At 35.2% G+C, this 26,232-nt stretch overlaps 1 protein-coding gene across 1 annotated transcript in view; it reads right to left on the minus strand.

Annotated features, from left to right (window-relative positions):
* THSD7A (thrombospondin type 1 domain containing 7A) overlaps nucleotides 1-26,232 on the minus strand; it is a 286,290-nt gene that overhangs the window by 191,587 nt on the left and 68,471 nt on the right. Inside the window, exon 4 of the mRNA XM_084281506.1 lies at nucleotides 15,816-16,333. Coding sequence (XP_084137632.1) covers nucleotides 15,816-16,002 — 187 coding nt within the window. The 5' untranslated portion in view covers nucleotides 16,003-16,333. The remainder of the gene's footprint in view (nucleotides 1-15,815; nucleotides 16,334-26,232) is intronic.

Genomic DNA, 26,232 nt, shown 5'->3' on the forward strand with positions numbered 1-26,232 from the left:
GGCCAATGGAACTCACCTACAAGATTTCAAAAAACTTGAGATTTTTTTTTTTGCAAACATGAGGAATAAATTCCTTTTTGCCCGTATTGTACAGAAATTTAAAATTACTTTTCTCACCTTAGGGGTGAGAAAAACCACATGAGTAAAAATTGTTTCCATTACTTCAGTTCTACAGAAATACAACCATTTTGACAGACGCAGAAGGGAGATGGAAATAGGTTAGACACACAAAAAACTGCATAACTCCTACTCAGAATCTTAAACCATCAGCCAAATTGCAGAAACTACAGGAACTAGCAAAAACCTATAACTTTCCTGATGATATGATGAAAGGTTAACTGAAAGAATACGGCTTTCATTCTAACTGGAAAAGGAATAAAACAATCTACATTAATCCAAAACTCCAGTTTAATAAACCTGCCTGCTAAACCTATGTTGGCATTATGCTAGAGAATCAACTTTAACAGTCACTCATATTTCTGAGGGATAAAGGAATAACCTTTTAAAAAATCTTCCAAAATGAGAGAAAAATTTTGTTTTCTCAGGAACTAGCTTGAATTCATCTTCTGCTTCTCATTCTTTTATTGAAAGGATTAGGTGCTACTCCTCAACTAAAGCAAAATGAGTAATCCATACATTACCTAAGATTCTTCTGGAAAGAAAAGATCAAGACAATCATTTTAGACTTTTTTTTTTTTTTTAAATTAGGTTTTATCATGGCTAGTAACCATGGTAATGACCTTTTTTTCTTTTAAAAAAAAATAAAATTATATATATATGTATAAAATTATATACATGAAAGCAACTAATACAAATTCCACAAACTAAAACTGAAAGTTCATGAGCTTCTGGGAAGCTGCTCTACAGGATGTTCTTGCAACTAGAGGTAAATGCAATGACATAAGAAGAAATAAGGTTTTAAAGATGTTTCCACAATGGGAAGAGTCTCATCATTATGACCTATATCAAACTTTAATAGATGCTCTGTAGGAAATATCAGTGTATTGAGAGCTGCCTGCACTAAGCTCAATATTTTAAAGAAAGTGATACTACAAAACACATATTGAAGAAAAAAAATGGCATAAAGTACAAATTATAATGGCAAAACAAACACCTCAATATTTTGGGACTTCTCAAAGAGAGCATTTCCCCCTTTCAATCCAACAAACAAGAAGCTGATTTTATATATTTCTTATCTCAAATGTTAATTTTCAAATTAAAATAGAAAATATTATCTAGTATAGATATTAGTATTAAAAAAGTACCTCCTCTGTAGACACCTAAAATTATGTCTGGGCAAAATATAGCTTTTTTTTTTTTTTTTTTTTTTTTTTTTTTTTAAATCTTCTGATTCTTACATCCCTGAATCGAGAACACACTGAAGCATTAGCTCGAGTCATGGCATTAAAGTCATAGGAGGTAAATGCATGTAAAATTTTACTTTCTCAATGGAAAAATCCTCCAGAAGTGCACATATTGTGATCTGTATAGCAAAAGAGAATATGTTCGCATTATATATATATTGCTAGAAATATTCAGATTTACCTCTCTTAACCACAGTAAAAGGATAAAATTCAGAATTATTAAATGAAAAGGAATTAGGAAAAAAAAAATCCTATGATTAAAGACTGCGTAAGTATGTGTCACACTTTGTTTATTCAACTTATAATAAAAGTTTATCAACTTTTTATGAAGTGAGGAAAAAGATATGATCTCTTAATGTCACATACATGTATATGATGACATCAAGAGCACTGTAAGTGACAAGGTGGCTTGTAGCCCAGGAACTAGAGCATAGCAAAGCACTTGGAGTTTTGCTCTAATCTGGCATTCCAGGTCATCTGCAAGACTGCAGGCTCTCTGGAAAAGTCAGTAAATGTCTTCTGAAGTACCAAATATCTCCAAGGACTGCAGCTGAAAATTCAAATGAAGGTTTGCATCACCATCATGGTGTGACATTCAGGGTTTGTAACTTAAAAATTTAAAATACCATTAACAAAAACAGCAAAATGGTTCAGAATTTGTTTTCTAACTTCAGTAGTTTAGTTTTGATAAAAATTCTCAAATGTTGGCAGCCTGAGGAAAAAAAAAATAAATTCTCTTATTTTTCTCTTTGGAAGTTCATTAATACAAGATGACCAAAAGGTGAGCTAATGTTTCTTGCTTCAGGTAGGGGCCTATGGTACTATGGGTACACTTGTTTTTTAGAATTCTGAGAAGTTATTGAATGAGCAGTTATCACAGACATTCTTCACAGGGACAAACATCTCAATATAAGATCTATTAAGCCACTGAGATACGAACAGGATATTATACGGAAGAGTTAATACATGTCAGATGAGACATTGTGGTGAGGAGTTACGGATTATCATACCTACTAAAATTAAAAAAAAAAAAAAAAAAAAAAAAAAGACTTAAAACCTCTGTATATACAAAAACTGCATCTTAAAGAACTAGTATGACTGCTTCATTTCTTATGTGACTACAGTGTTGAATCCCTTTGCAACTCGAGATACCTGAACAATCTGTACTGCAGCTAGTAATAAGAACATGTATGCACACTATTTTTAGTGTGCATAACATCAAACTGATATTGAAACACTGTAAGAACAAGTAAAGGCTCTCTATTCCAATAGTCATAGAATATCCTGAGGTAGAAGGTACTTACAAGGATCATTGCATCCAACTCCTAGCTCCACACAGGACCACCCAAAAATCAAACCATATATCTGCATATATCTGCAAATATTTCTTGAATTCCACCAGGCTTGGGGAGCAGTTCCCTGGGGACACTGTCCCAGTGCTTGGCCATCCTCTCAGTGAAGAGCCCAGTATGTTTCTGTGGCTTTTTGTTTCCTTTTTTTTTTTTTCCCCTCTTCTTCTTCCTTCCTTATAATGGGTTCTCCAGGACAAATCCCAGCTTCCGTGTGCTATATAACTTAATTAAAGGACTGATTAACAGTCAACTCCATAACTGGAATGTATACATATTTGGGCAATCATTGCGTCTCAGAAGGAAATAACTCGCAACCCGAAGTTAGGAGATAAAAGTCACATTAAAGCAACTAGAGGAACCATTATGTAAATGGCAGATACTGTGTTGCTTGGCACAACACTAATAGGTTGATTTATCAAGAAAGATTAGAGTTCACTAAGCACAGTTCAGCTAAGTGATAGCTGAGGGGCATGACAGCTGACAAATACTCTTCTTGAGGAATCTAGTCACGAAGGGAAAAAGGATTACAGAAAAAAGCAAAACAGCTATAAAATACTGCAACATGCAGACAATAGTGTAGTCTTTCAATTACAGGGATAGAAATCCTACTGTTTAAAATATTTACAATAAGCGTAAAGTAGAGATTGGGAAAGACATGGCAGATTGGGAAGAAAGAAAAAAGAAAGGGTAATTATTCAGCCTCATTAAATTTTTCATCAGAAGCAGCAAACTATCATAGTTTGAGCATTTCCTTTTTCATTAGAGTGCTTTTTAATATTGACATCCAACCAATTATGTTCAAACTAATTCCCAGAATACTGTGAAAATGTAGCTACTTTCAGAAGTTTTTCCAGATTAATGAACTGCATTATTTTTTCATTAGAAGCTGCAGTGTGCTCTGAGACATACAAAGTGAGGAACAAAAAGCCACCCTGAACTGAACGTATTCTCCAAAAAGCCCTTGGCTTTCTTAATGAGTTTCTTTCTTCAGGGAGCCTTCTTCATCTTTAAAAATTCAAAACCAAAGCAACACTACTACTTCAAATGGACTCCTTGCTTATAACCAACTATTGCAAATGAGACTAACTCTGCATCTATTAGCTTCAGACACAGGTAAAGTGATATAACATAAATGTAAATTCTTGTTTGTTCATTGTTTTTTAATTGCCATCCTATCTTTGATGTTCTAAACTCCAAATTTTATGTAGTATCTTCCCCCCTACGTGCTATTCATTAAACTGTTTTCCCTTTCTAGATTAAACTAGTTCTGAAAGGTTCTAAACATTTAGTAAACCTTCACCAATAGTAACTTGTTTATTTTTAAATACTTTCAGTGAAAAAAAAAAAAGTTAACAAAAATGCAATATATTACCTGATTCATTACAAAGTAAGCAGGACATCTTTGTTTTATAGCTTCTTAATGTATTTTATCTTTCCTTTCCATAATAACTCTCTCTCAAGTGGTAACATTTACATAAAAGGTGAAAAACGTCTGTCTTAAACTGAAAAGAATTTGCAACACTGAATTGCATTAGCAAATGATGTAGGCATCACAAGACTGAAGACTCATTTTTTGCTCTTCCTGACTGTCCCCAATTAAGTTGCACATTTTTTTCATCTCAGGTTCTCTTTACATCCATGTTTTCTTTAATGAATGCCAGTCTCTAGGAGTGCTATTAATTTCTCTAAAGGGATTATATACAGACTGGGTTCCATTCTTAGTATAACAATGGTGAGTTTTCTGGATAATGGTGTTTTTACTTGCTGAGAAAATATATTTGAAAGATATAGTCATATATGTAATATTGCCTTTAGTTTACTGAAGTAGGAAGGTCTTAGTTCAGAAAATGTACATACAAACCTTCTCAGAGCAACATAAGCTTGACTTCAGTAGCAAATTATCTACCCACTTTCTTACAATGGCTTACACCCAACTATCAGTAACAGTAACGTAACTTACTCTCAGAGATACACAGTCACTATTTCATCTGTTTCTAGTATAATACTAAAGACTTCTCATCAGATCGAACACAGCTATAAGATACTTTTTAAATGACATTGATGAAGGCATCATATAAGCAACAGTTTTTTTCTCATTTTGAAATATTTTTCCAGTTTGTATGGCAGAAATTTTTTGTTCACTGAATTGCTACTTCATTTCTAATGAGAAACATTAGAACCATTTATATGCAAGGGTTCAAAATGAACAACAACAACAAAAACATTTTGGAAGAAGTACTTCTACATCCAAAAGGTAAAAATATTGACTACTCAATTTCAGCTTTAGTTTATGAACCCTGATCCTTAGAGACCATTAACTTTTGTATTAGGAGAGAAACTAGGCACTGCACTGTTCAAGAGAAATTCTGAAACACTTTAACATAGCAAATTCAATATTTTCAAGGGTAGGTATTTACTACATAACATCCTCAGCACAATATAAAATACTTGTAGAGTAAGTATTAGAAAAAAACAAAAACATTGCTATCTAAAAATAAAATCATGATTTTAGTTACTTCTATCACATGTGATTGATTGCACATCTGAGAAAATAGCTCAAATCTGTGCTATAAAAAAGAAACCAAGTCTCAATTATAATCTGTACATATGCTCATCATCTTGATTTATTCCATAAGGCTTTTAAAGCATTTTAAAACTCAACAGTACAATGTATTTCTGCAGCTCCCCACAAACAGTGGGTATAGAAAATAACTTGAAATTCCTAGTTTTATGGTTCAGGTACCCAAGGTGTTCACACTCATAAATCAAGCTGAAATATGGAGAGCCACAACCCATTCATCCACGTCAAGTTAAAGACTACAAATCTTCCTTGCATGTTCAGCTGCTTTATCACTCCCCCTCTTCTTCCTTTTATTATCTTTTGCATGACACCAAACATGTCTCACAGAAACAAGCTGGTCTTTCCAATACTGCTGTCTGAAAAGCAATGCTTTGACTTTCATTTAGGGTTACAAGAGAAAAAAAAAAAAAAAAGCTTTCAATGACAGCCTTCAAAGTATTCCTGTTAATAATAGCAAGCAACAGCAAAGCTGGAATTTCTTAAAATAAGTTAGTGGTATATGAAAAACATACGTCTGTTATTAGATGAGACGACAAATTCATGATGTGCTACATTTTCAGTCAGACATTGAAGCCTTAGGTCTGAAGACTATTATATTTAAAGGTAGTGCCATTGGATCCATACAACAATGTATGGATATAGTATCTATACATGGAAGAACGAACACACACACACACACGTAATGTTGGAAATGTCCTAAGAAAACAGATTCAAGACGGATTCATTAGAAAACTTGTGTTAGTTAAAAGATATTTGTATTTGTTTATGTAGTAATTGCCTTAATTCTCTCAGTCCCTTGAGATTTTAATTTCACACTCCATTTTAAACTTTTGCATTTGACAGAAAGTAGCTTCTGATTGCTTGCCCTTACTTTCCATGGTTTTGATCTTCACTCCTGTAACTTGTTTCTTCCTCTTTCATCTTTTTTTTTTTTTCTTTGCATATGGCAAGTACTACACATGTGCTAAAGTAATGGTGTCTTGGAAGCAGTAAAACTGAACCAAAACACACAGCACTCAGTGTTTCTATGACATATTTATTTTTTGCACAGACACCTACAGAATATATTATAATGCAACTATTGTAAAGTTGAATTATTTTGAGCAAAAGTCACAAGTATATCAATAAAAACAGAATAAAAGAGGGCAAAACACATTGCAATAAACAGTTGGTTCAGTGAGTCAGGAGAAAATTGCAAAACAAGTAAAACCTGTTTACATAATCCAAGTGATCTTTTAGGATAATCAAGCACATTCTTATTAAATTGAAACAAGAATTTTGTTACATGCAAATAGAAAAAGGGATGACTGCCAAATCTGCCAATGTGGAAATGCTAAGTAACATTTAAAAATCTCTCTTTCTAGGAATGTTTTCTACTGAAAACATTTTTCTCCCAACATTTTGGAACTACTACATCGACAGAACTGCTTCAAAGGTTTTTCCTAGCATTGTTTTCCTCTGAAAACATTTTTTTCCTGTTCTATCTTCCAGTATGATATCTTGAGTATCACCTATTTAAACTATTTGTGGCACTTGAAATTATTTGAATGTTCTTTTAAAATGTTAATAATTTATCTTTGTATCTTTGTGAACGGCCTCTTTAACAAGTCTTAATTATATCATTTTGTATAAAGCTGTGGTACATAGGAACACCAGCAACTGAGGAGAATTCAATTGTGCTAGGCACTGTACAAACACAAGTCATTATAAAACAATCTCTGTCTGTTCTATTCCTTATTTCTCTTATGGCTTTTGGGTAAAATAGCTATTCCCCAATACACATAGGGAGAGTTACATTATTGCTCAGTAATATAAACATTTCATTTTGCATAATACAGGATGTAGAAGCTAATAACATCTCATTAGGAAATTTCTCATTGGCTTAGGAGATGTCATTAATTTTTTTAAGTACATCTCATCACATTAGAAACCCTTTCCAATTAATATCCTCAAAAAGACGGTGCAATATAAACAGTCTACACAGAACAGTTATTTATTCATTCTCTCTTTCTTTCAAAATACCTATGGAAAACTCTTACCAGGATTTGGATGTTGGAAAGCTAGCTCTGTTTCCAGCAACACCATTCTCTATTGGGCCAGTAAGGGCTATGTCTACAGGCACTAAGCTCACACAAGCACATCATTTTTTTCTTCTCTATTCCACAGACCTAAAAATACCAAAACAATCTTGGAACACACACAAAATGGAAAAAAAAAGATATTGTGACAACCTGAAATGTCAGCCATGGCAAAAGGCACAGTCCTATTTGATGCTGAGAGCACACTGATTGACACAGTATATGTCTTTTGGATTTTATTTGAAATGCCAGGCACCGGTACGTTTAACGTACATGAAAGTGGGAAATAATGGGAATGCTAGGGGAGTTTAATTTCTGATAGTTGTAACAAAACTGCTTACATTAGCTTTTGTTTGACTTGCATTTAATAACCAGAACAATATGGCTATGCTAATTGTGATCATTTAAAATCCTGCTTTCTAGTAGGATCTCGTCTTTTCTGACAGGGAAATTCACAGCTCAGAACAAGGATAACTTTTACCAATTACTGTGATTTTTGAAATTTTCTGGATGTCTCATCTGATTCTTCCATTATTTTAATAACTATTATTTCAGTATATTATTACTGCCTCACTAGACAGAAATAGATTTTTCAAAAAATCCATAAATAAAATCCCAAGTCAATAATACTACTGTTATCTCAACTTTAGGCTATGCCATTCCAGTACCTCCTCTGAGGCTCCGTGCAATACAACTGAGTATTTCAATTCTGTCAGTCTGAATTCAAAGAGATCTTTAAGCAACCTAAACCACCTAGGCAACCCAAAATGTTTTTTTTTTGTTGTTGTTGTTGTTGTTTTTTTCTCCAGCTTCTTTTGTCTAAGATAAAGAAACACAATAGAAACAGAGATTTTGACTAATCAAGAAATCAGGAAAAGAATTTCCCTGGGAGAGAGAGGCTTCTGCCTCCCTAGGCCTGGAGACACCTTGTTTGTGGACCAACAGAGGAATATAGGAAAGGAAAAAAAAAGACATATATAATGAAGAAACTTGTGAATGCAGTAAAGGACCTCCAATAAACAAAATAAATACATGTGTTGTCCATAAACTAGAAATAATTCTCAGCTACAGTACTTAATTGAATACACGATTTAGTTTACACCATGACAAATGTCAAAATTACTACTTGACTTTCAGAATAATAACCTTTATACTATGGGAATTGGGCTTTCTATTAAATCTGTAGTTATGTTGTTAAAAGTTAAATGCTTCTGATATGAACAAGTGAGTGGATGAACACCATAAAAAGACGACTTCAACATCAAGTGGAGTTGGGAACTAAAAAAGCTAAATCTTGTAAAGCTAAATCTTTGACTATAAGATACTAATAAACAGATTTAACCCAACACTAGAGCAGCCAGCCTTAGAACAAAACAACCTACAGCTTTTAGGGGCTTCTCTTATTCCAGTATCCCCATAAACTGAGGGATTCAGCTTATCCAGTTAGCATAAGCACTCCGGGGCACCTGCTAAAAACAATACAGACATTCTTAGCTGCCAGTACAACATGACCTGCTGCCATTTCATGTTTTTCTGACAACTTGAAAATGCTATCCTGCAACTAAAGTCAACCATTAGCCCAGAGCACACCACTTCTCTATGTTAACAAAAGGCTTACAATATCAGCCACACTTCCATCTATTTCCCTATTTCAGATATGGTAAAGTAACTGGAAAAAAAAAAAAAGTCTTTTTTTTTCCTCCAATCACTATTTAAATATTTAATTTAGTTTTGTTAAATAAGGATACATTACTAAAAAGCATTTTCTTGAATTTTCTTGAATTTTCTTGAAGTATGCATTTTCTGCATCTCTGCCAAATGTTTCATTGCTAGGCTGCACTAAAAACCTTTCACATTGATCAAAGACTGAATACTTGCCTTGTACAATTTCCATTCAATAAAAAATCTGAAGGGATACTTTATAAATGAGCCCAAAGAACAAGAATGATGAACATGTCTAAAGAAAATGAGTATTTCCTTATTCAAGTCATAGACAACCCCTCACCCCTTGACTAAATAAAAGTCAGATTTAATTGGGAGACAGACAGTAAACAGTGAGGTTGCTTAGGTACACATTACAGAACGCAATAAAAGTGATAAATTTTAATCCTAATTAATATGAATTTACACAGGGCATATGTAACCAACACTTAACCACATTCAGTCTTGGAGGATCATTTATATTTAAGTCAACGATGCATCTTTAACACATTGTGTTCGAACAATTTTTATGCTTTGAAAAGCAGATGAAATGCGGCTTTTACTAAAACTCCATTTATCTTATTCTGTAACTGAAGGCCTGAGAATCAAGATGAAGCCCAAAAAACACCTTTTATGTTAATAATTTAAAAATTTTGATCTCTTTCTAACCTCACAGGTATGTAGGTAAGAACTCTAATTCACCGTATCATAACTAGAGATCTGTTTTCCACTGAAGAAGTCCTCATTGCTCTCTTTCATCATCACTAGAGACATGTGAATTCCCTTCCTGTCAATCAGGCCTGAAGTTAAAGTATCTTTTCTCATTCACCATTTTCCCTAGCTCTTCCCATCTAATCCGCTTCTTCAGATCATTTCTTCGTAATCTCTTTAAAATCAGGAGTTTTCTATTTACTGACATAGGCTTATCTGTCTCTCGTCTCAAGTTGTGATTACTGCAAAATTCTTTAGTCTACTTTTGAAAAGAAAAAAAAAAAAAGAGGCACAATGCTGAAACGTAGGGATTTTTTGTGCTACATGATGGAACACCCTCAACAAACAAGTTGATGGTACAGCCTTTGAAAGGTAAGTGCTTTAATCAGAGAGCTGTTAGTTAATATTTTCTCTCCCTCTTCCCTTGTGATCATCCCTGTCTGTGCACATTTAGGTTCATTTCGAAATGCCTGCTGGACTGAACTTCTAGGAAGGACTTCTGCTTTCCCTGCCCTGTCATTCCCCCCATCATATGAGTACGTGCTAGGAGCACTCAGTTCTGCAGCAATAAATACAGTCCTAGGGACATATGGAAAATGAAATGAACTTTTTATTCAGTGAAGTTTAGGTATGTTACCCACCAAAGGTGCTGGATGAGTAATTTCAAAGTGTTTGAGCCCTCTTCTCTAACTCCACTTCTGGCACCAAACTCTTTTAAAAAGATCTGGGCCTTGGAATTCATGACATTATAAAACATGATAAGTATGCAACAGTACAGAGGTTGTGTTCTCTCTGTGGCTGAGTGTGAAGCCAATGTTAACACAGGTTAAAAAGTCAGAGGGGTTTTATGATCTGAGTTCTTATCAAGTAGTGAAGAAGGATATGTGGTTATAAGATCAGTAACATCCTGAAATGACAAGAAAAAACTGTTCATAGGCTCTTCAAGTGAGGAAAGATGTTCTTGCACAGTCCTCCTCCCAAGAAGCACATAAGAGTCAAAAATGTTGGTGCCTGGAAAAGCTCAGAAAAAGCTTAAGGAGAGCCCTTAGCCAGCAAGAGTTTGTAACACCCTTGTAGTTCCACAAGAAACCACTTGGCACACTGGTTTGAAACCAGGCATCCACTCCCCCAGGTGAACCCTTGATCTTCTGTACATTTTCTATATCTGTAATTTTTTACTTGTAATTTTAAAAAGGCACTTACTTACACTTACAGCAACTGTATTTAAATTTCTGCTGTGGTTTGTTGGCAAGAATAGGAAAACAGCCATCAGCAATTGTTACAGAGAAGACCAAGTCTTCATCATCATACAACAGTAGATAACTCAAATAATTCAGCAGACCTATACTGATTTGTACTATCTGAGATTTGATCAATAGTCTTTAAAAGACAGTGAAGGTAAAGACATTACCTCCTGGACTTTTACTGATGATTTATCTTATTCCAGAGATATCAACTCAATGATATCTTCCACTTCAAGAGGGTAACATGCATTACTTCAAACTGTCGGAAGAAGCAATTTTACAATGTGATCGAACCTTGCTGATCTTGTGCACTCTTCAGTAATTACATTAGTTCCTGTAGGCAGGCAATACACCCAACACTGACAGCACATCACAGATAATAGTGTCAGTTGATTTGAAAAACAAATAAATAAACGAAGTACAAGGTAGAAGTAAAAGATAATTTTGATGTGACAAGAAATACCTGTGCTTAGTCAGTTGTGTATAAAAAAATAGCATATATATCACCTGCATTATGAAACTACAAACCAAGAAAAAACATACATCTTGTTTTGAAAGAGTGGTAACTGTAGAAATATTTATTTCTATAAATATTCTTAGTAAATATACTCAGTTTGTTCACTGCAAGATGTACAGTGAGATCAAAATCTTAGCCTATGGAGATGGTATAAGCAAGAACATAAGTTGTTCTTAAATATGAAAAAAATCACTTTAAAAGAAGAAAAATGAACAATAACAATCAGTAGAAGTTAATGGAAGCAGCTTATACTGAATTATGGCACAGAATATTTTCTCCTTTTTTCGGCTGCATACAAAGAAACAATTCAATAGATCATTGTAATAGTTAGAATAAAATAATAATGAAATTCAAAAAATTTCATGAACACCTTCAAGTTCAGTGTAGTAGTGCACTAACTGAACTAACAAACCATTCATTGCAACTCAGTCAGCTCTGAGAAGGTCATCCACTGATGAAGAGAACAGGTTGTTCAGTGGAAGCAAGGTTTCCAAACGAGCTAGAGAAGTTTACATTTTGAAATAGATCGTTTGATTATTATTATCACTGGTGATTTATGTGTTAAAGTGTTCTTGGCCCACAACAAGTATTCAAAATGAAAGTGTGACTGCATCCCATTTTTACTATAACTTTCTTAATCTTTCATGCTTCATGGAAGTTTTCATCAAGCTTTCAGCTTTACTGTGTTTGTTTTGTATGCAGTTATCAGTTTTGTATTATCCACAAACATTTGTGTTGCTCATACCATCTTACAACAGTTTTACATAGATATTTTTAAACATTGTGAGCCATCATCATTACATTGATCATCTAGCCATGAGTCATTCACAACACAATGCACAGAAATGTGCTTATTCTCCCCCCCAATGTAGTTTCTCCTATACAGACACACCTCCTCCCCCCTCCCAGTTTGTACACCAAGCATGTTTTTTCAGGAAACAGAGATAATCTCCGTTTCACACAACTATTAATAAATAGTAGAGTTCAATGCCCTAGTTGGTAAAAATTATTTCAACTTCAAAACTCAAATGCTCCACCTCACATCACAGGAATCACTGCCTCTCAATACAAGAAGTTCTGTTTGATGAGTAGTTAAAGACTGCAATTCTCCACCTCAAGTCATAAAGCAGACAGACATAACAATCCAACTCTAGTAATTTAGCTGTTTCTTCATTTTGCCGTACAGACCCAGGTATTCTGCACAGATGGAGACTTTGCCTTAGTTTATGTTAAAAAACTAGATGGCTTTGCCCAGAAACCAGTAAAATTAAGCCAGCTGTGTATTTGTACCCAAAGAAAATGCACACACTGGGTCTACATAGTATGGAATGTGAATGTTTGGCAAGAAATCTAAAGTTTAAAGACTAGTAACTGTAATCAACTACATCCATCTCAATGTCATGCAATACACTGGAGATCCATTCATACACCATAATTCCAGCATAAATATGCAAAAGCAAATATCATTTTCATCTCATATTAGATGAAAACTTCAAAAATTTATGACAGTCAAAACTTCATTTTCAGTTGGAGAAGTAGAAATGACTTTGTGATGGCATCCATACTGCAGAATGGTGGAAGGAACCTCTGGAAATCATTTAGTCCAACCTCCCTTCCCAGAGCAGGTTGTTCACAACGGTGTCCATGCTGAATTGAAGGTAATTAAACCCCAAGAGGGTTAAAGAGTATACTCTCCTCATATTTTTACAGGAGAATAGTGATAGGAAGAGTCATGACCCCCGAGAGGTTTTCAAAGGTTCAAAACAAACGTGAAATTTGAATTAGAAGAACAGCCCCTGACCTCATCCCATCCCTATCCCAAAAAAACAAGTATCAAGACACTGTAATAGGTATCACAATTTTATAAGAGAAAATGTCATAACTCAAATTCCATAAGCCCTGTATATTATTTTCCAGGGCATTCTTAAAATAACACACTGCAGTAAACCTGCTTAGAAGTCATGGAGCAGCATACACTAAGACATTATTTCAAAAAATCTTTAGAAATTAAAGTCAGGCACACTCAAGCCACTTACAGTAGCTAATGCCAAACTAAATTTGATAACAAAAGTAGCATGTTTCTCAAGAAAACGGACATACTTCAGCAATAACGGGTGCCAAAAGGTATACACACACACTCATGCCAATTTCCTAGACACAATTTTAGCCTTGACTTATATTTATTTCACAGAAAGAAAAGCTGAAATATTGTCTCAGTTGGATAAGCTCACTACTGTCCAGTTCAGTTTTATTTTCCCCTCTGATACTTTAGCTGAACTTTAGATTCATGCTGGATATACATTCAGATCACTGATGAGCAGTTATTCTAGTTCACTTTCTAGAACCTCCCACAAAGGACGGAAAAAAATAAATGGATGCTATGATATTAAACATTGTGCAGAGAACAGGCTTATCCTATTCCTTATTGTGGGTAAAACAGGAGAAAGGTCAGAAAAAGAAGAGCTTAAAGTAAAAACTAGCTCTTCGTTACACAACATGATTATACCGTACCTGTTCTAAACAAAAGTTATTCAAGGAAGGCAGAAAAGGCAGAGGAAAAAAAGCCAAGCCAGTTTCCTCCTTGCTAGTTTAACTACTTGACTTCAGAACACGTGTGCTATATTCAAGGTAAACCAAGTTACCCCATAGCAAATTGGCAGTTCATTTTCATAAGTATTAGTTAACTACAGTTGTCATTATTCTCAACCAAGTTACTATTAACCTTTTAAAATTCAATCTTCTAAATGGAGACATAATAACATGCTGGAGAGTTTAATCTACTGCTGCCTAGCAACGTAGTTTAAATGCAAAATGCTTTATGAAAATGCTACTATGATCACTACATTTTTCTATAAATCTACGTATGTATTTGATCTCTTTTTAAGTGTGTAGCAAACATTTACAAAACTCTAATAGAATTGATCACTATGTTTTGAGTTTGTGAGTGGTTTAAAAGAAGAAGAAAAGGAAAGGGTCATCAGTGTCATTGTGCTACCCATCTTTCAGCAGAAGTGAAAGTTGTGAAAGATTTTCCCTTCTTCAGATTTCTCTTTATAGCGTTATTGGAAAGCCTGTCTTTTTGTTTAAATGAATTTCCTTTTAATCTCCTTGAGCTGCTGGATAGATGAAGCCTCTAAAAAATTCAGGATAACACTGTAATTGTGAATTGATCTGTTTTTGTTTCAGAAGGCTGGGGCCCTCCATCCAGGGGAACACACTATCTTCTCAAAGTTGCTTTTCATACAAATAATGAATTTGCACATTCGTTTTCTATCGTATTATCCCTTAATGGAAATGCATGTCTTAAACAACACTCTACTTTTTGTATTGGTTTGTTCCTGGCAACATGCCAAAAAAACCTGCCAAAGTCAGTGTGAAATATTTACTGTCTTGAAATTTTTAAATTTCCTAAAGGAGTTTTGGAAGCTTATGTAGGAAGTGTTACTATGTTAGAGAACTAAAACATATGTGGTCCTCATTATCAAAATTCTGAATTAACACAATATATTGACAGACGCAAGAAAATTCCCCATTGGTTTTTAATGCAAAGTTAAGACTGGAACAGTGTTATGGCTATGCAATCTTTAAAACAGACACGTAACTCATTAGTGCCAAAGTAGAGGAAATTATCTATCTAGTGTGGTGCTGAATCCACATAGCCTATTTGCCTTTGGCTCTTTGGTTATGAGATCTGGCATCAGTTGGATTATTTCACCTAATCCATCATTAGCTTTCATGTGTCCTATATACTGTGCAACAAACCTAAATTTAACAAACCCAACTCCCCATCAATTACCACACTGAATATATTACATGTCAGCACAGAGCATGAAGATTAGACATGCTGCATTACATCTTTCTTTGTGAAATGTCAATATTTTTAGAGCACTGTTAACGTTGCTAACTCCAACTGTAACAAATGTTCCTTTCCATTGTGAGCAGGCACTAAAACCCTGACCTTTGCTATTTACATACAACACAGAGCTACTAAATAAAACAAAAAACATCAAAAGACTCAAAGATGCATGAGAGATCCCAATAACAGCATGACAGTCACATTTTTTTTTTTTTAATTGCCTTAGTTGCTTGGCCAGTGAAATACTGGAAGGCGACCTGATTTGTTTTCCTAGAATCCTGCAAATAAACATTGCTAATGTAGATTTAACTTTCTCTCTGCATGTACACAAAGCACACAGAAAGGTTACTGCTTACTTACAACAAAAAAATAATCATACTGCTGCTGTGTTAGTGTAGCATCCTTACTTACCAGTCTTCCACAAATACACAGATGAAGTTTGAAATTCACTCTGTGCCCGAGCGTCCCAGGCTCCCACAAGCAGAACCACAAGAACTCCCACGCAGCGGGCTGGCACAGCACAAACCCTCGGACCACGGGGGAAAGCAGCGCTCCCCTTACTCAACCCCATGCCTCCTCCAGCAGCCTGCTCCCACATCCAAAGCCTGCAGCAAAACCGTGAAACCTTCTTCAAATAATATTCCCCTCTTCAGAATTTCTTCATGGGGAGATGCAGACTGGAAAGCTCTCTCCTGCTATTGTGCATGCCAGTTGAAAAGGAAAAACTGTTTAACACTAGGGAACAATAGAGTCCTTGCTCGCTCTTGCTGCAGCGGCTGCTGCTAGTATGGTTGCTACTCCACGCTCTTCCATTCAGCGGTTAGTTGCAGTTTTCCATCAGCTAAAAGAGAGACAGCTGTCCGCAGGGGGCTCCAGCTGACTGAGCAGGTTATCTTGCGCTGAGAGGCGGCAGCAGTCATTTACACCAGCTGGAGAGAGCGAGAGACAGAACAGGGATGAGGAGAAACACAAATAACCCAGTGCTGTAATCTCAAGGCAGAGAGTGACTGTGAAAGCCTGGTTTCCCAGACATCTCTCACTGGAATATCCCAGATGACACACATTAAGAAGAAAAGAAATCATCATCAGGATGTGCTTCAGAAACACAAGTTGTACAACCAGAACAGATATCACCAGAGCAATATATATTAATTAGGAAAGCATCAGACACTTGTCCTGATAATATATATGCTGCATTAACCATTTTGTAAACAACAAACAATAAGTGATTACTCATGCATTAAATAGACTTTTAAGTCTTCACAAAGGGAAATGAAAGGAAAGAAAAACATAACTTTTCTTGTGTATTTGTCAAATCCAATTCAGGTAATAACACACAGTTGTCTGCTGTGTACGGAGGTGTAAGCACACTATCTCTGTGGTAGAGAAAGTCTGCGTGTAATATATAATGCAAAATAACATCCTTTGCTACCCAGCAAGTATGTATACACATACATATGCATAAATGTCAACTATGTAATTTAGAATAATTTGAAGATCAAGTTATCAATCACTTTTAAAGCATATACCGAGTTTTACATATGAAAGTATTCAGGATACATTAGGCTGTCGTGATGATACAAAAACGTGGAGAGAGACAAAGCTTTTAAAATAGGCATCTTTATCTCTCCCACCCACTGCCCAGTGAACAGATGCAATAACAAGCCTAAAGATCAGGTTTCAGACATCTATAAACTGCAAAGCAAATGAGATATTTTCAGGAAAACTGCTACCATATCCAAAATGTTCCATTCAAAGTGCAAGCAGCTACAGAAACATGCTGTAGGAACACGGGATCCAGAGTTTTAAAAGGACAGAGCTATTGTTGTTTAAAGAAACCTTCAGTGAACCTCTCTTGGGACGGCTGTCATTTTGCACAACCTTCCCAGACTCTGCCTTTTCACATGCATTAGATTAAAATCAGCCATGATCAAGTAATTCCCAAGTCCTTGCCTGTTTAAATATTCTGACATCAGAGCAAATTAGCGATGTTGAAGGTTGCAAATTTGTCTTTGTTTACTTTCCACTCTGTTACGCCTCTAAGAGGGAATTAAAGGCTCAGGGAGCTCTAGCACTGTGAGGCTGTGATTAAGAGAGATAAGCAAGTGTGGATTACTGTTCTTCAGCTGTTGAAAAACAGGCAACAATCAGGAGATTATAGGTTGATAAGGGATACATAGAAAGCCACGATCTTAACAAATTTATAGCATCCTTACTTGCAACCTCAGCTAAAGCACTTCTAGAGATATATTTTATTTATTTCTGCTACATCATACTGCATTCACCTTAGGAAGCATGGAAACCCCTTCATCCTGTCTTTTGCTGACCTGGACTACTAAAACAAAACACTCTCTGAGTTTATAGAAGTACAGCAATTCCACAGGAAAATCTGAGGTTAAGTTATTCACATGTGCATTGTTTTACATGATACATAAGAATATAAGAATATAAAAATAAGAATACACTTGAAAAACTTAAAAATAATCCCATCTTCACAAATTTATGAAAAAAATGAAAAATTATTTTCAGTTATTAAAAAAAAAAGAAGTCCACACTGAATTTAAGGGCTTAAAAAGTCTTAAGACCATCAGGAAATCTGTAGCAATACCTTTATTGACTTGCATAGTTACAATAAGATATATATAACATATATATATATATATATATATATATATATATATATATAACATATATCTTTGAAGAATTAAGAATAAAACCCTTGGCTTTTTAACTGGAGTTCCACACCAGGGGAGAAGTTACATTTATGGGTTGACTAGGGGAAAAGGGACCTTTTCAGAGTTATTGATTGCAATGTATTCTATCTAGATTTTTTATGAACGTCTAAAGAAAGCCTCTGAAAATATTTTGTACATGACTCAGATCATCTGGAAACATCATCAGAAAACAGATCATCCATGCAGTTGGCACAATGAATCAAAGTGGGTTTTGACAGCAGAACAAAGCAGTATCATGAGAGGGTGAATACACATACACAAACACTCAAATGGTTTATATTTATGCAATAACAGGACCACATACTTTAAAAAAATTAGTGAAATATAGATGATTAAAACTCATATTTGCACACTACTTTTAATGGTTTTACTGTGCTTTTTTTTTTTTTTCTTGACAAAAACCAATATCCTATGGACAAGTAATTTCATTTTCATTCATTTTGGTGACAAGCTATGATGCATTTAAAACTATTCAGAAAAACATCAAAGGGAAAGAACAGAGGCATAATTGGGAAAACTACAGATTCCTGAAGAGCTGTCTTTGGTAAACACTCATTTCTGAGTTCATCACTTCTGCAGCCCAAACAGTCCTCTTTCAATTGGAGCAGGAAAAGATCAGTGAAAACACAGGCCAAAAAAGGTGGATACACTAACCTATCTGCAGGAGTTAGACTTCAGGCATAAGCAGCAGCATATACAGATTGCAAGCTTCAACTTCTATTAACATGAATAATCCAGAGAGCTGCTGGTATCCTTTTCCACCCCAGTGTGCCCAACATGCTCTTACGTACTTCCTATTTGCTACAGTAGATGAAGGGCCGCCCTCCCAGTTAATAATGCAGCCACTGTTTCCAGCCCACACTGACAACCCACATTCTAATACATATCTAAGGATCATAAATTATCAATTGTTTGTGGTTTACGCATTCCCAAAACAAACATTAAGTACTTCTGAAAAGAAACCTCTAGACAAAGCATAAAAATAAACTGCAATCAACATTAGTCTCTGTATCAGTAGGAACATATAGTATTGTCAGTGCTGTACCTTGGAGCATCAACATATGGGTCTCAGTAGACCTGTATTCACATACATTTATTTATCTGAGGCACTGCAGCTATGTTGAGTCTGTAAACTGCTCTCTCAAGTGATTGACACATTAGCACTTTTTTACTTTCTAGGGAAAAGTGACTAATCTTGAAGACTTTCAAGAAAACAAGGTAGAGTTATTCAGAAAATATTGGAATTATTTTGTTCATGTTTCCTAGAATTAAAAACTTGGAGGATGACAAAACAAACATATCATATCTTTTATTTAGTGAAAAGAGAAATGAAAACAAAATACAAATTTCATAGCTGCTGGGTATGAAAAGCTGCCTGCCAAGCAGAATCATCCCGCTAGTAGTAGTGTATTCCTGCGCTGGTAGGCAGTCGCATTTCATAAACCTGTCTCTGTGAAATGCCATGAATAAGTGCTTCAGGATCATCTTATATTCTATCCTGAAGACATTGTATTTCTACACATACTGGACAAAGTCAAAGAGCATAGAGAGAACAAGGCACACATATGGCACATTGGCTTCTAGGCTCAACATTCGATAAGGGGTGTGTCCAGCATCACTTTTGTCCACCTTTAACTTTGTAGGCTCTGCATAAGCCAGCAGTTCTTAGTAAAGCTTCAGTCTCCATTCTTCTAGATCCATAGATGTTTATAGATGGAAAATTCTATAGTTTTCTCCCTCTAAATCTTCTGTGCTGTGTGAATACTAGAATACCAGAAAAATCACCCAAATTCTAGAGAATGAAGTGTTTCATTTCTTATGTAGGAAATCAAAATTCCTCCTTAACTGAACTCATTGGAATTTATATCCCCTTCACTTAAGTATGAAAAGGACAAGTGTTGCCACAGACAACTAAGTTGACTACCTCCCTAGAAAGAGCTCTAGAGTTAGAATCACAGAATATTCCAAGCTGGAAGGGATCCACAAGAATCATCAAGTCCAACTCCTGGCTCCACACAGGACCACTCAAAAAACAGACCATATATCTGAGAGCGTTGTCCAAATGCTTCTTGAACTCCAGCAGGCTCAGTGCTGTGAACCGCTCAGTGCTGGGAAGCCAGGGGAGCCTGTTCCAGTGCCCAACCACCCTCCTGGTGAAGAACCTTTTCCTAACACCAGCCCGATCCTCCCCTGTCCCAGCTACATGCCATTCCCTCAGGTCCTGTCGCTGTCCCCAGAGCTTAGCGCCTGCCCCTCTGCTTCCCTCCTGAGGAAGCTGCAGGTCGCCGTGAGGCCTCCCCTCAGCCTGCTCTGCTCTGGGCTGAAGAAACCAAGTGACTTCATAACTCAAATGTCCTGCCCTCCAGACCGTTCACTATTTCCATAGTCCTTCTTTGGATACTCTCTAATATTTTTATGTCCTTCTTATTTTGTGGTGCCCAAAAGTTCAAACGGTACTCAAGTTGAGGTTACAGCAGTACAGAGTAGAACAGGACAATCACTTCCTTTGATTGGCTAACAGGACTGTACCTGATGCACCCCAGGGTATGGTTGTTGAGTTTCTTACAGATAACACCTATCTGATAACAATTTCCAAAAAGCCCCCTACATTTTTACCATACTGATCTGGTTCAATCACTATATTAGGAGACCCTTGGCTATTTCTACTTTACGGGATGGAGTGGGCCCTTGGATATATCCACTGCACTCCCACACAGTGCACTGCATGGGTCTCACACCTGAATTTTAAAGAAAGTATTAGAGGTGGCACGTTCCCTTTCATGCTTGTTTATTTTGCAAGCTTCATCAACTAAAAATTCCAAAACAACAGCTCAAATGAACTTATATTCTCTATATACCCCTGAATAAATTCTCTGGCCAAAATTTCTAACTCTGCATTTTTATAGGAGCCTGACTTTCTTGCAGATATTTTACTACAGACAGAAATGTATTTAAATGATTCTCTTGAGCTGGAATTTCCAAGATTTTTAAAAGATTTTCAGAACTCTGAGCCAGAATAAGATGTACAGGGTTCTTTAGGTTTTCCTGTGGAGTTTTGAGCATTTATCAACACACTCAGTAGTGGTCTATTATGTTTCTTCATATGAAAGCAAGTGAGCATAGTCAGGGAAGCCACAAAAATATGCTAAATGTGAACAAACTAAATATATATATATATATTTATATATATTGTAATGCATATATGTTGTAACATACTTAATTTCTCAAAGTATAGTATCTGCATAACTTAACTCCCAAATAAAATATGTGTTGTGCAAAACTTGTAGCTGAAAAAAAAAATATTCTTTAGGGAGCCTAAACATCTGGCCTCTAGGTGTCACACTTGTCCATGTCATAATACACTATTTATGGATTTCTTATTCTTTCATAGCAGTTAAGAGACCTTAATTTTATACTTTCAAGGAGTGATATTATGAAATATTCTCCTTTCAAACTTGTAATTAAAAAAAAAAAAAAAAAAAAAAAAAAACACAAGCAACTTTCATAAAAGAAAACCTTGTTTTTAGAACATGAATAAAGACTCTACTTGCATGAATGCACAAGCAGCAAACATCTCACACAGGCTTTACAAATGCATTGTTTTTATTAAGGAAAATAAATGATGCTTGGCCAGATTGCTCTCTTTTTCTTTTTGTTGTTGATGTTGTTTATTTTTAAATCTAGTTGAAATCTAGTCCATAGGTCAAAGTTTGCCTAGCCAACCTTTTTTTTTTTTTTTTTTTCTGCAGTTGCAAAAAGATACAATTTAGCTATTTATTTATTTATTTTTGTACTGCTGTTCTTGAGTAGCTGTCTCAGTTTGGCTGAAAACCTGGCTGTTATATTTTTCATTGATTCCTTTGGTAGGTGATTATCAACACCCCCAGCCTGGAATGTTCATGTAAAGAAACCATTCTTTGTAAAAAGGAACATATTAACATACCACAAGGATGTATTACCAAGAACTGCTTGCTAGAAGGTAAAGCTAGAGAACTGCAGAAGGTCAGTCAGACTAAATAAACTAGTTCTACCTTTTGGCCCTAAGCACTGTGAATGAACATTTTCCTTTCTTCCCAGATTATATGCGTTCCATCTGCAGACTGCATGAAACAGAACCTTTGCAAGTACAAAACTGGCTGTAAAAGTCTCTGTGAAGTTCCCTACCACGAATTGCCATCTCTATCAAGAATTCAAGCTCTGAAACTTTTCTCATCAATTCTCTTTAATATCATCTGGTGCAGCTTGCCTACTAGTAGGAAAACATAGTGTGAATTTTTCACTAGAAAATCAACTGCATTGATATGGTAGCTTGCTGAAAGAGATTTTGAGTGTGATTATATTCATCCAGAATTGGATGTAGTAATCCCTCATATGTGAAATTTCTCTTGCAGAGATCATACATACAAAATAATTCTAATCATACTTAAAATCTACAAACAAAATACCAATTACAGTTAGAGTTTGTAGTGAGGTCTGCATCACTACTCTCTCTCAAATATATTAATATTTTTTTTTAAGACTGACAAATTCATAGTTCCATAATAACTTATAATGGATAAAAATAAGAAGCAGAAAAGGAATATATATATTTATTTTTTTTTCATCCTTGTTCCAGTCATTTTAAAGAAGAAGATAGACAATCATTACTTTATTTTGTTAATAAAAAAGAAAGAAAGAAGTTCCTGAGTAAGGTTGTGAATTTTTTCAGTTAAAAGCTTTTTTGATTCTTTGGGGGAGAAGTTTGAAATTTGCTTCTGCTAAGAGTGATCAGTCACTTCTCATCACAGCCTCTGAAATCTGCACTCAATTCGAACCCATTTTGAAATTGTGTACCAGTATGCACAGATAGAATCAGTGTTCTATCACCAAGCCCATTGCACTAAGTTTTCACACAGAAAACTAAAAGGCAAGACTTTAAATGGGGCTTTCCAAGTCAATTCTATTCCTCCAATGTGTGCACATACTTTTTGAATTTGAGTTTCTAAAGTCAATAGGATCAATGTCAGCTAGCCCCTTTGCTGACATGGACCTGTGCTGAAAATAAATAACCTTATCCAGGCAATATGTTCACTGGAGAAAAGTAACAGTTAAAACTGATAGCTGTAAGTGCAAATAAGTAGAATATACACAGTACTTGAAATGCAGTCAGGGAGATTTCAAAGACAATGGTGAGGTAAGTATTGAAATCCCTGGCAAGGGGAACAGAAAGACAGAGAATGGAATAAACAAAGAAAATCAGTGCCCAATATTGCTTTTGAAAATCCTCTCCAGGGACAGCTTAGTAATTTGCACATACCAAATCACCTTTAAACAAAAGCTACCTTCAGTCAATTTTAAGCCTTTTCTCCTTATTAAAATGCTATTGATTGATCATTCTTCATCTAAACGTTTGACAAGCCAATTTCCATTTTCTAGGAGGGAAACATTGGTCTTCTTTTTCAAGCCATAAATCACTCAAACATTCTGTTATCAATTCTCAAATTAGTTAAATTATACAAATTAATAAGAAAATTAAATAAGACTGCATTTAAAAAAAAAAAAATAAAAAATCAGCCCATATGTTTAATGGCTTCCAGAAGTGGATGGGTCCAGAAGTACCAACCAAAACAATATAGTTGGAAATAGCTTTCAATGATTTGTTAACTTCTTAAGAGTTTCAATTTAGCTGGCCAAAAGTACAGCTGCATGTTTTGTGCAGGCATAAACAGATCAATAAACAAGAGGAGTATAACTTCAAGAAACTGGTTAAAGCATCTCACACCATTTTGACATGATGTGAGGTTTAAGCCATATTAAATTAAGGATCATGTTTCAGCTGTGATTTACCAACAAACCAAGCTCTAAGCTAGAACTGTTATGTAATTAGCCATCATATTTAGTAGCACCTTGTATGGTAATTATAGTACAAAAGAAAAGATCTGAGAATAAATCCTTCCATCTTTAGCTTTGTACAAAAGATTTACAAAGGTATTCCATCTGTCACATTTGAATTGTATAGTTGTGCTTTAACTAGAGGTTCAAAAGGACACCTATTCCTACTGACCAATCTTCCTATTGAAAATTTTAGGTCACTGAAGTCAACTCTGTAGCAAAATACAATATAAAAACTAAGTCTAAACAAGGGAGGCAACAAAAATATTGAATTATAAGACCGTATTAATGATAACATGATTCTATTTCAAACCATTTCACTATTTAATCTTGAACATGAATAACTAGATCCAAAATGCTGAGTTATATCAACAAAATCTCCCTATTCCTCTAAGGAATCAGGAATCCTCTAAGGAATCAGGATTCCTTCCTGATCTTTCTTCCTCCTCCGCTGTTGCAGCAGTCTCCTCTCCTACACTCCATTGCAGCAGTGTTTCAGTGGCAAACATAAAGCAGGTAGCCAAATCTATGCAAGTGAGATAGGTGACATCACAACTACGTATAATTGGGTTTTATTCATACGGACTACAAAAAGCACATTCTGCATGCTACAGAAAACTTTTCTCTAAATTATCAGCATTAGTGTTAAAATTAGAGCTTCACTATGGGGGATCAAACCAAGCTTAAGGTGATGTGACACTTTTGGGATGGGAAAAAAAAAAATCATTAAATTGGCACAATTGTTCTTCACTATGGCGACAAAAAGACATTATTACCAGTTTTCTCCAATCACTATTATACTTGCATCACCAAAAAGGAAATAAAAAGATTTCCGATTATCTGTTAGTGGCAACTCTGGTACTTCCACAAGTTGCTCCCATGAGACTCAAAACTAACATTGGTCTAAATAAGTGACAGTTCTGTAATCTCTGCAGGATATATGACAACTTATATTGCTCACTGAAGGAAGAAACAGGATGGAGGAGATAAAAAGAACAAGGAGTTTTCTCAATGATTGTCCTATTACTGAAGTAGTGTAGAAACATACAAAGCAGATGGCTCTTGATCAGAATTGAATTCACTTGCTACCACACAATTAGATGAGTTGAGCATGACTTCCCTGGGACAAAAACGTAATCTACACATATGAAGTAGGGTGGGCTATGCTCAGAAAATGAAGCACTATTACCATTATTGAACCACAAACAGCAATATTTGAATGACGCAGAGTTTGGGTTAAAAGAAACAAACAAAAACACACTGAATTCAGGTAAAGATTCAAGTTTTCCAGTACAAAAAAAAAAAAAAAAAAAAAAAGAAAAAAAAAAGAAAAGCACGTCACGCATAAAGCAAAAAAAATATTAGAGAAAACATTATAAACAACCTGCTTTGTAGACCTTGGTGGACGATTGCATGTTCAAACACCCCCTGATCATTTCAGTTCTTCCTTCTTCTTACAGACGTATAGTTGTACCCATAACATACACAGAAGTTTGCCCTTATTTTATTGTCTAAAGAAAGAGTTTAATTATTTTATGCTGTTGAATGCATGCTAAATACTGAAACTTGCTGAAAAGCAGGGCACACTGTACCTTACTTAGGCTGATTTACAGTTCAATAAATTACACTTCTGTACAGGGTTGCTGTAGCAAAGTATTACACTGACAGGATTCAGAAAAGAATTCCCTTCATTATGTCAAACATTTAAAGATGCATACGCCTACCGGATGTCCCCTCTCTCTGTCAATAACTGGTTTACTGGCAACCAACCAGAAATACTGATTGATTGCTGACCTTGTGAATCATATGTTTTTAATGTAAAACTTAACTATATTGAGTTATCTAAACTACTACGATCTCTTATGCAAATTACCCTAGATTTTTTATAGGCAGTTTGGCAGGGCTTCTTCTAAGCTCCTAGCCAAGATTTAATTTTAATTTCAAAAAGACACTGGGAAAGTGCACTGCGGGTTCCTAGCCTCAAAAAAAAAAAAAAAAAAAAAAAAAAAAAAAAAAGCCTCAAAAGTCAAGACTTCCGACTTCAAGTCCTAATTATATAGGTGAATACATAGTTTTCACAAAGGAAATAAAAACATGTCTTGGATCTTTGGAGGAATGGAGGACATCCATCTACTTCTTTATTACATATATGCAAATAATAAAAAAAAAAAAGTTGTTATTGCTTTGTTCAAGATAGAACTTCTTATTCCCATCAAGCACTA

The sequence above is a fragment of the Netta rufina genome (assembly GCF_964035555.1).
Source record: "Netta rufina genome assembly, chromosome: 2".
NCBI classification, from domain to species: Eukaryota; Metazoa; Chordata; class Aves; order Anseriformes; family Anatidae; genus Netta; species Netta rufina.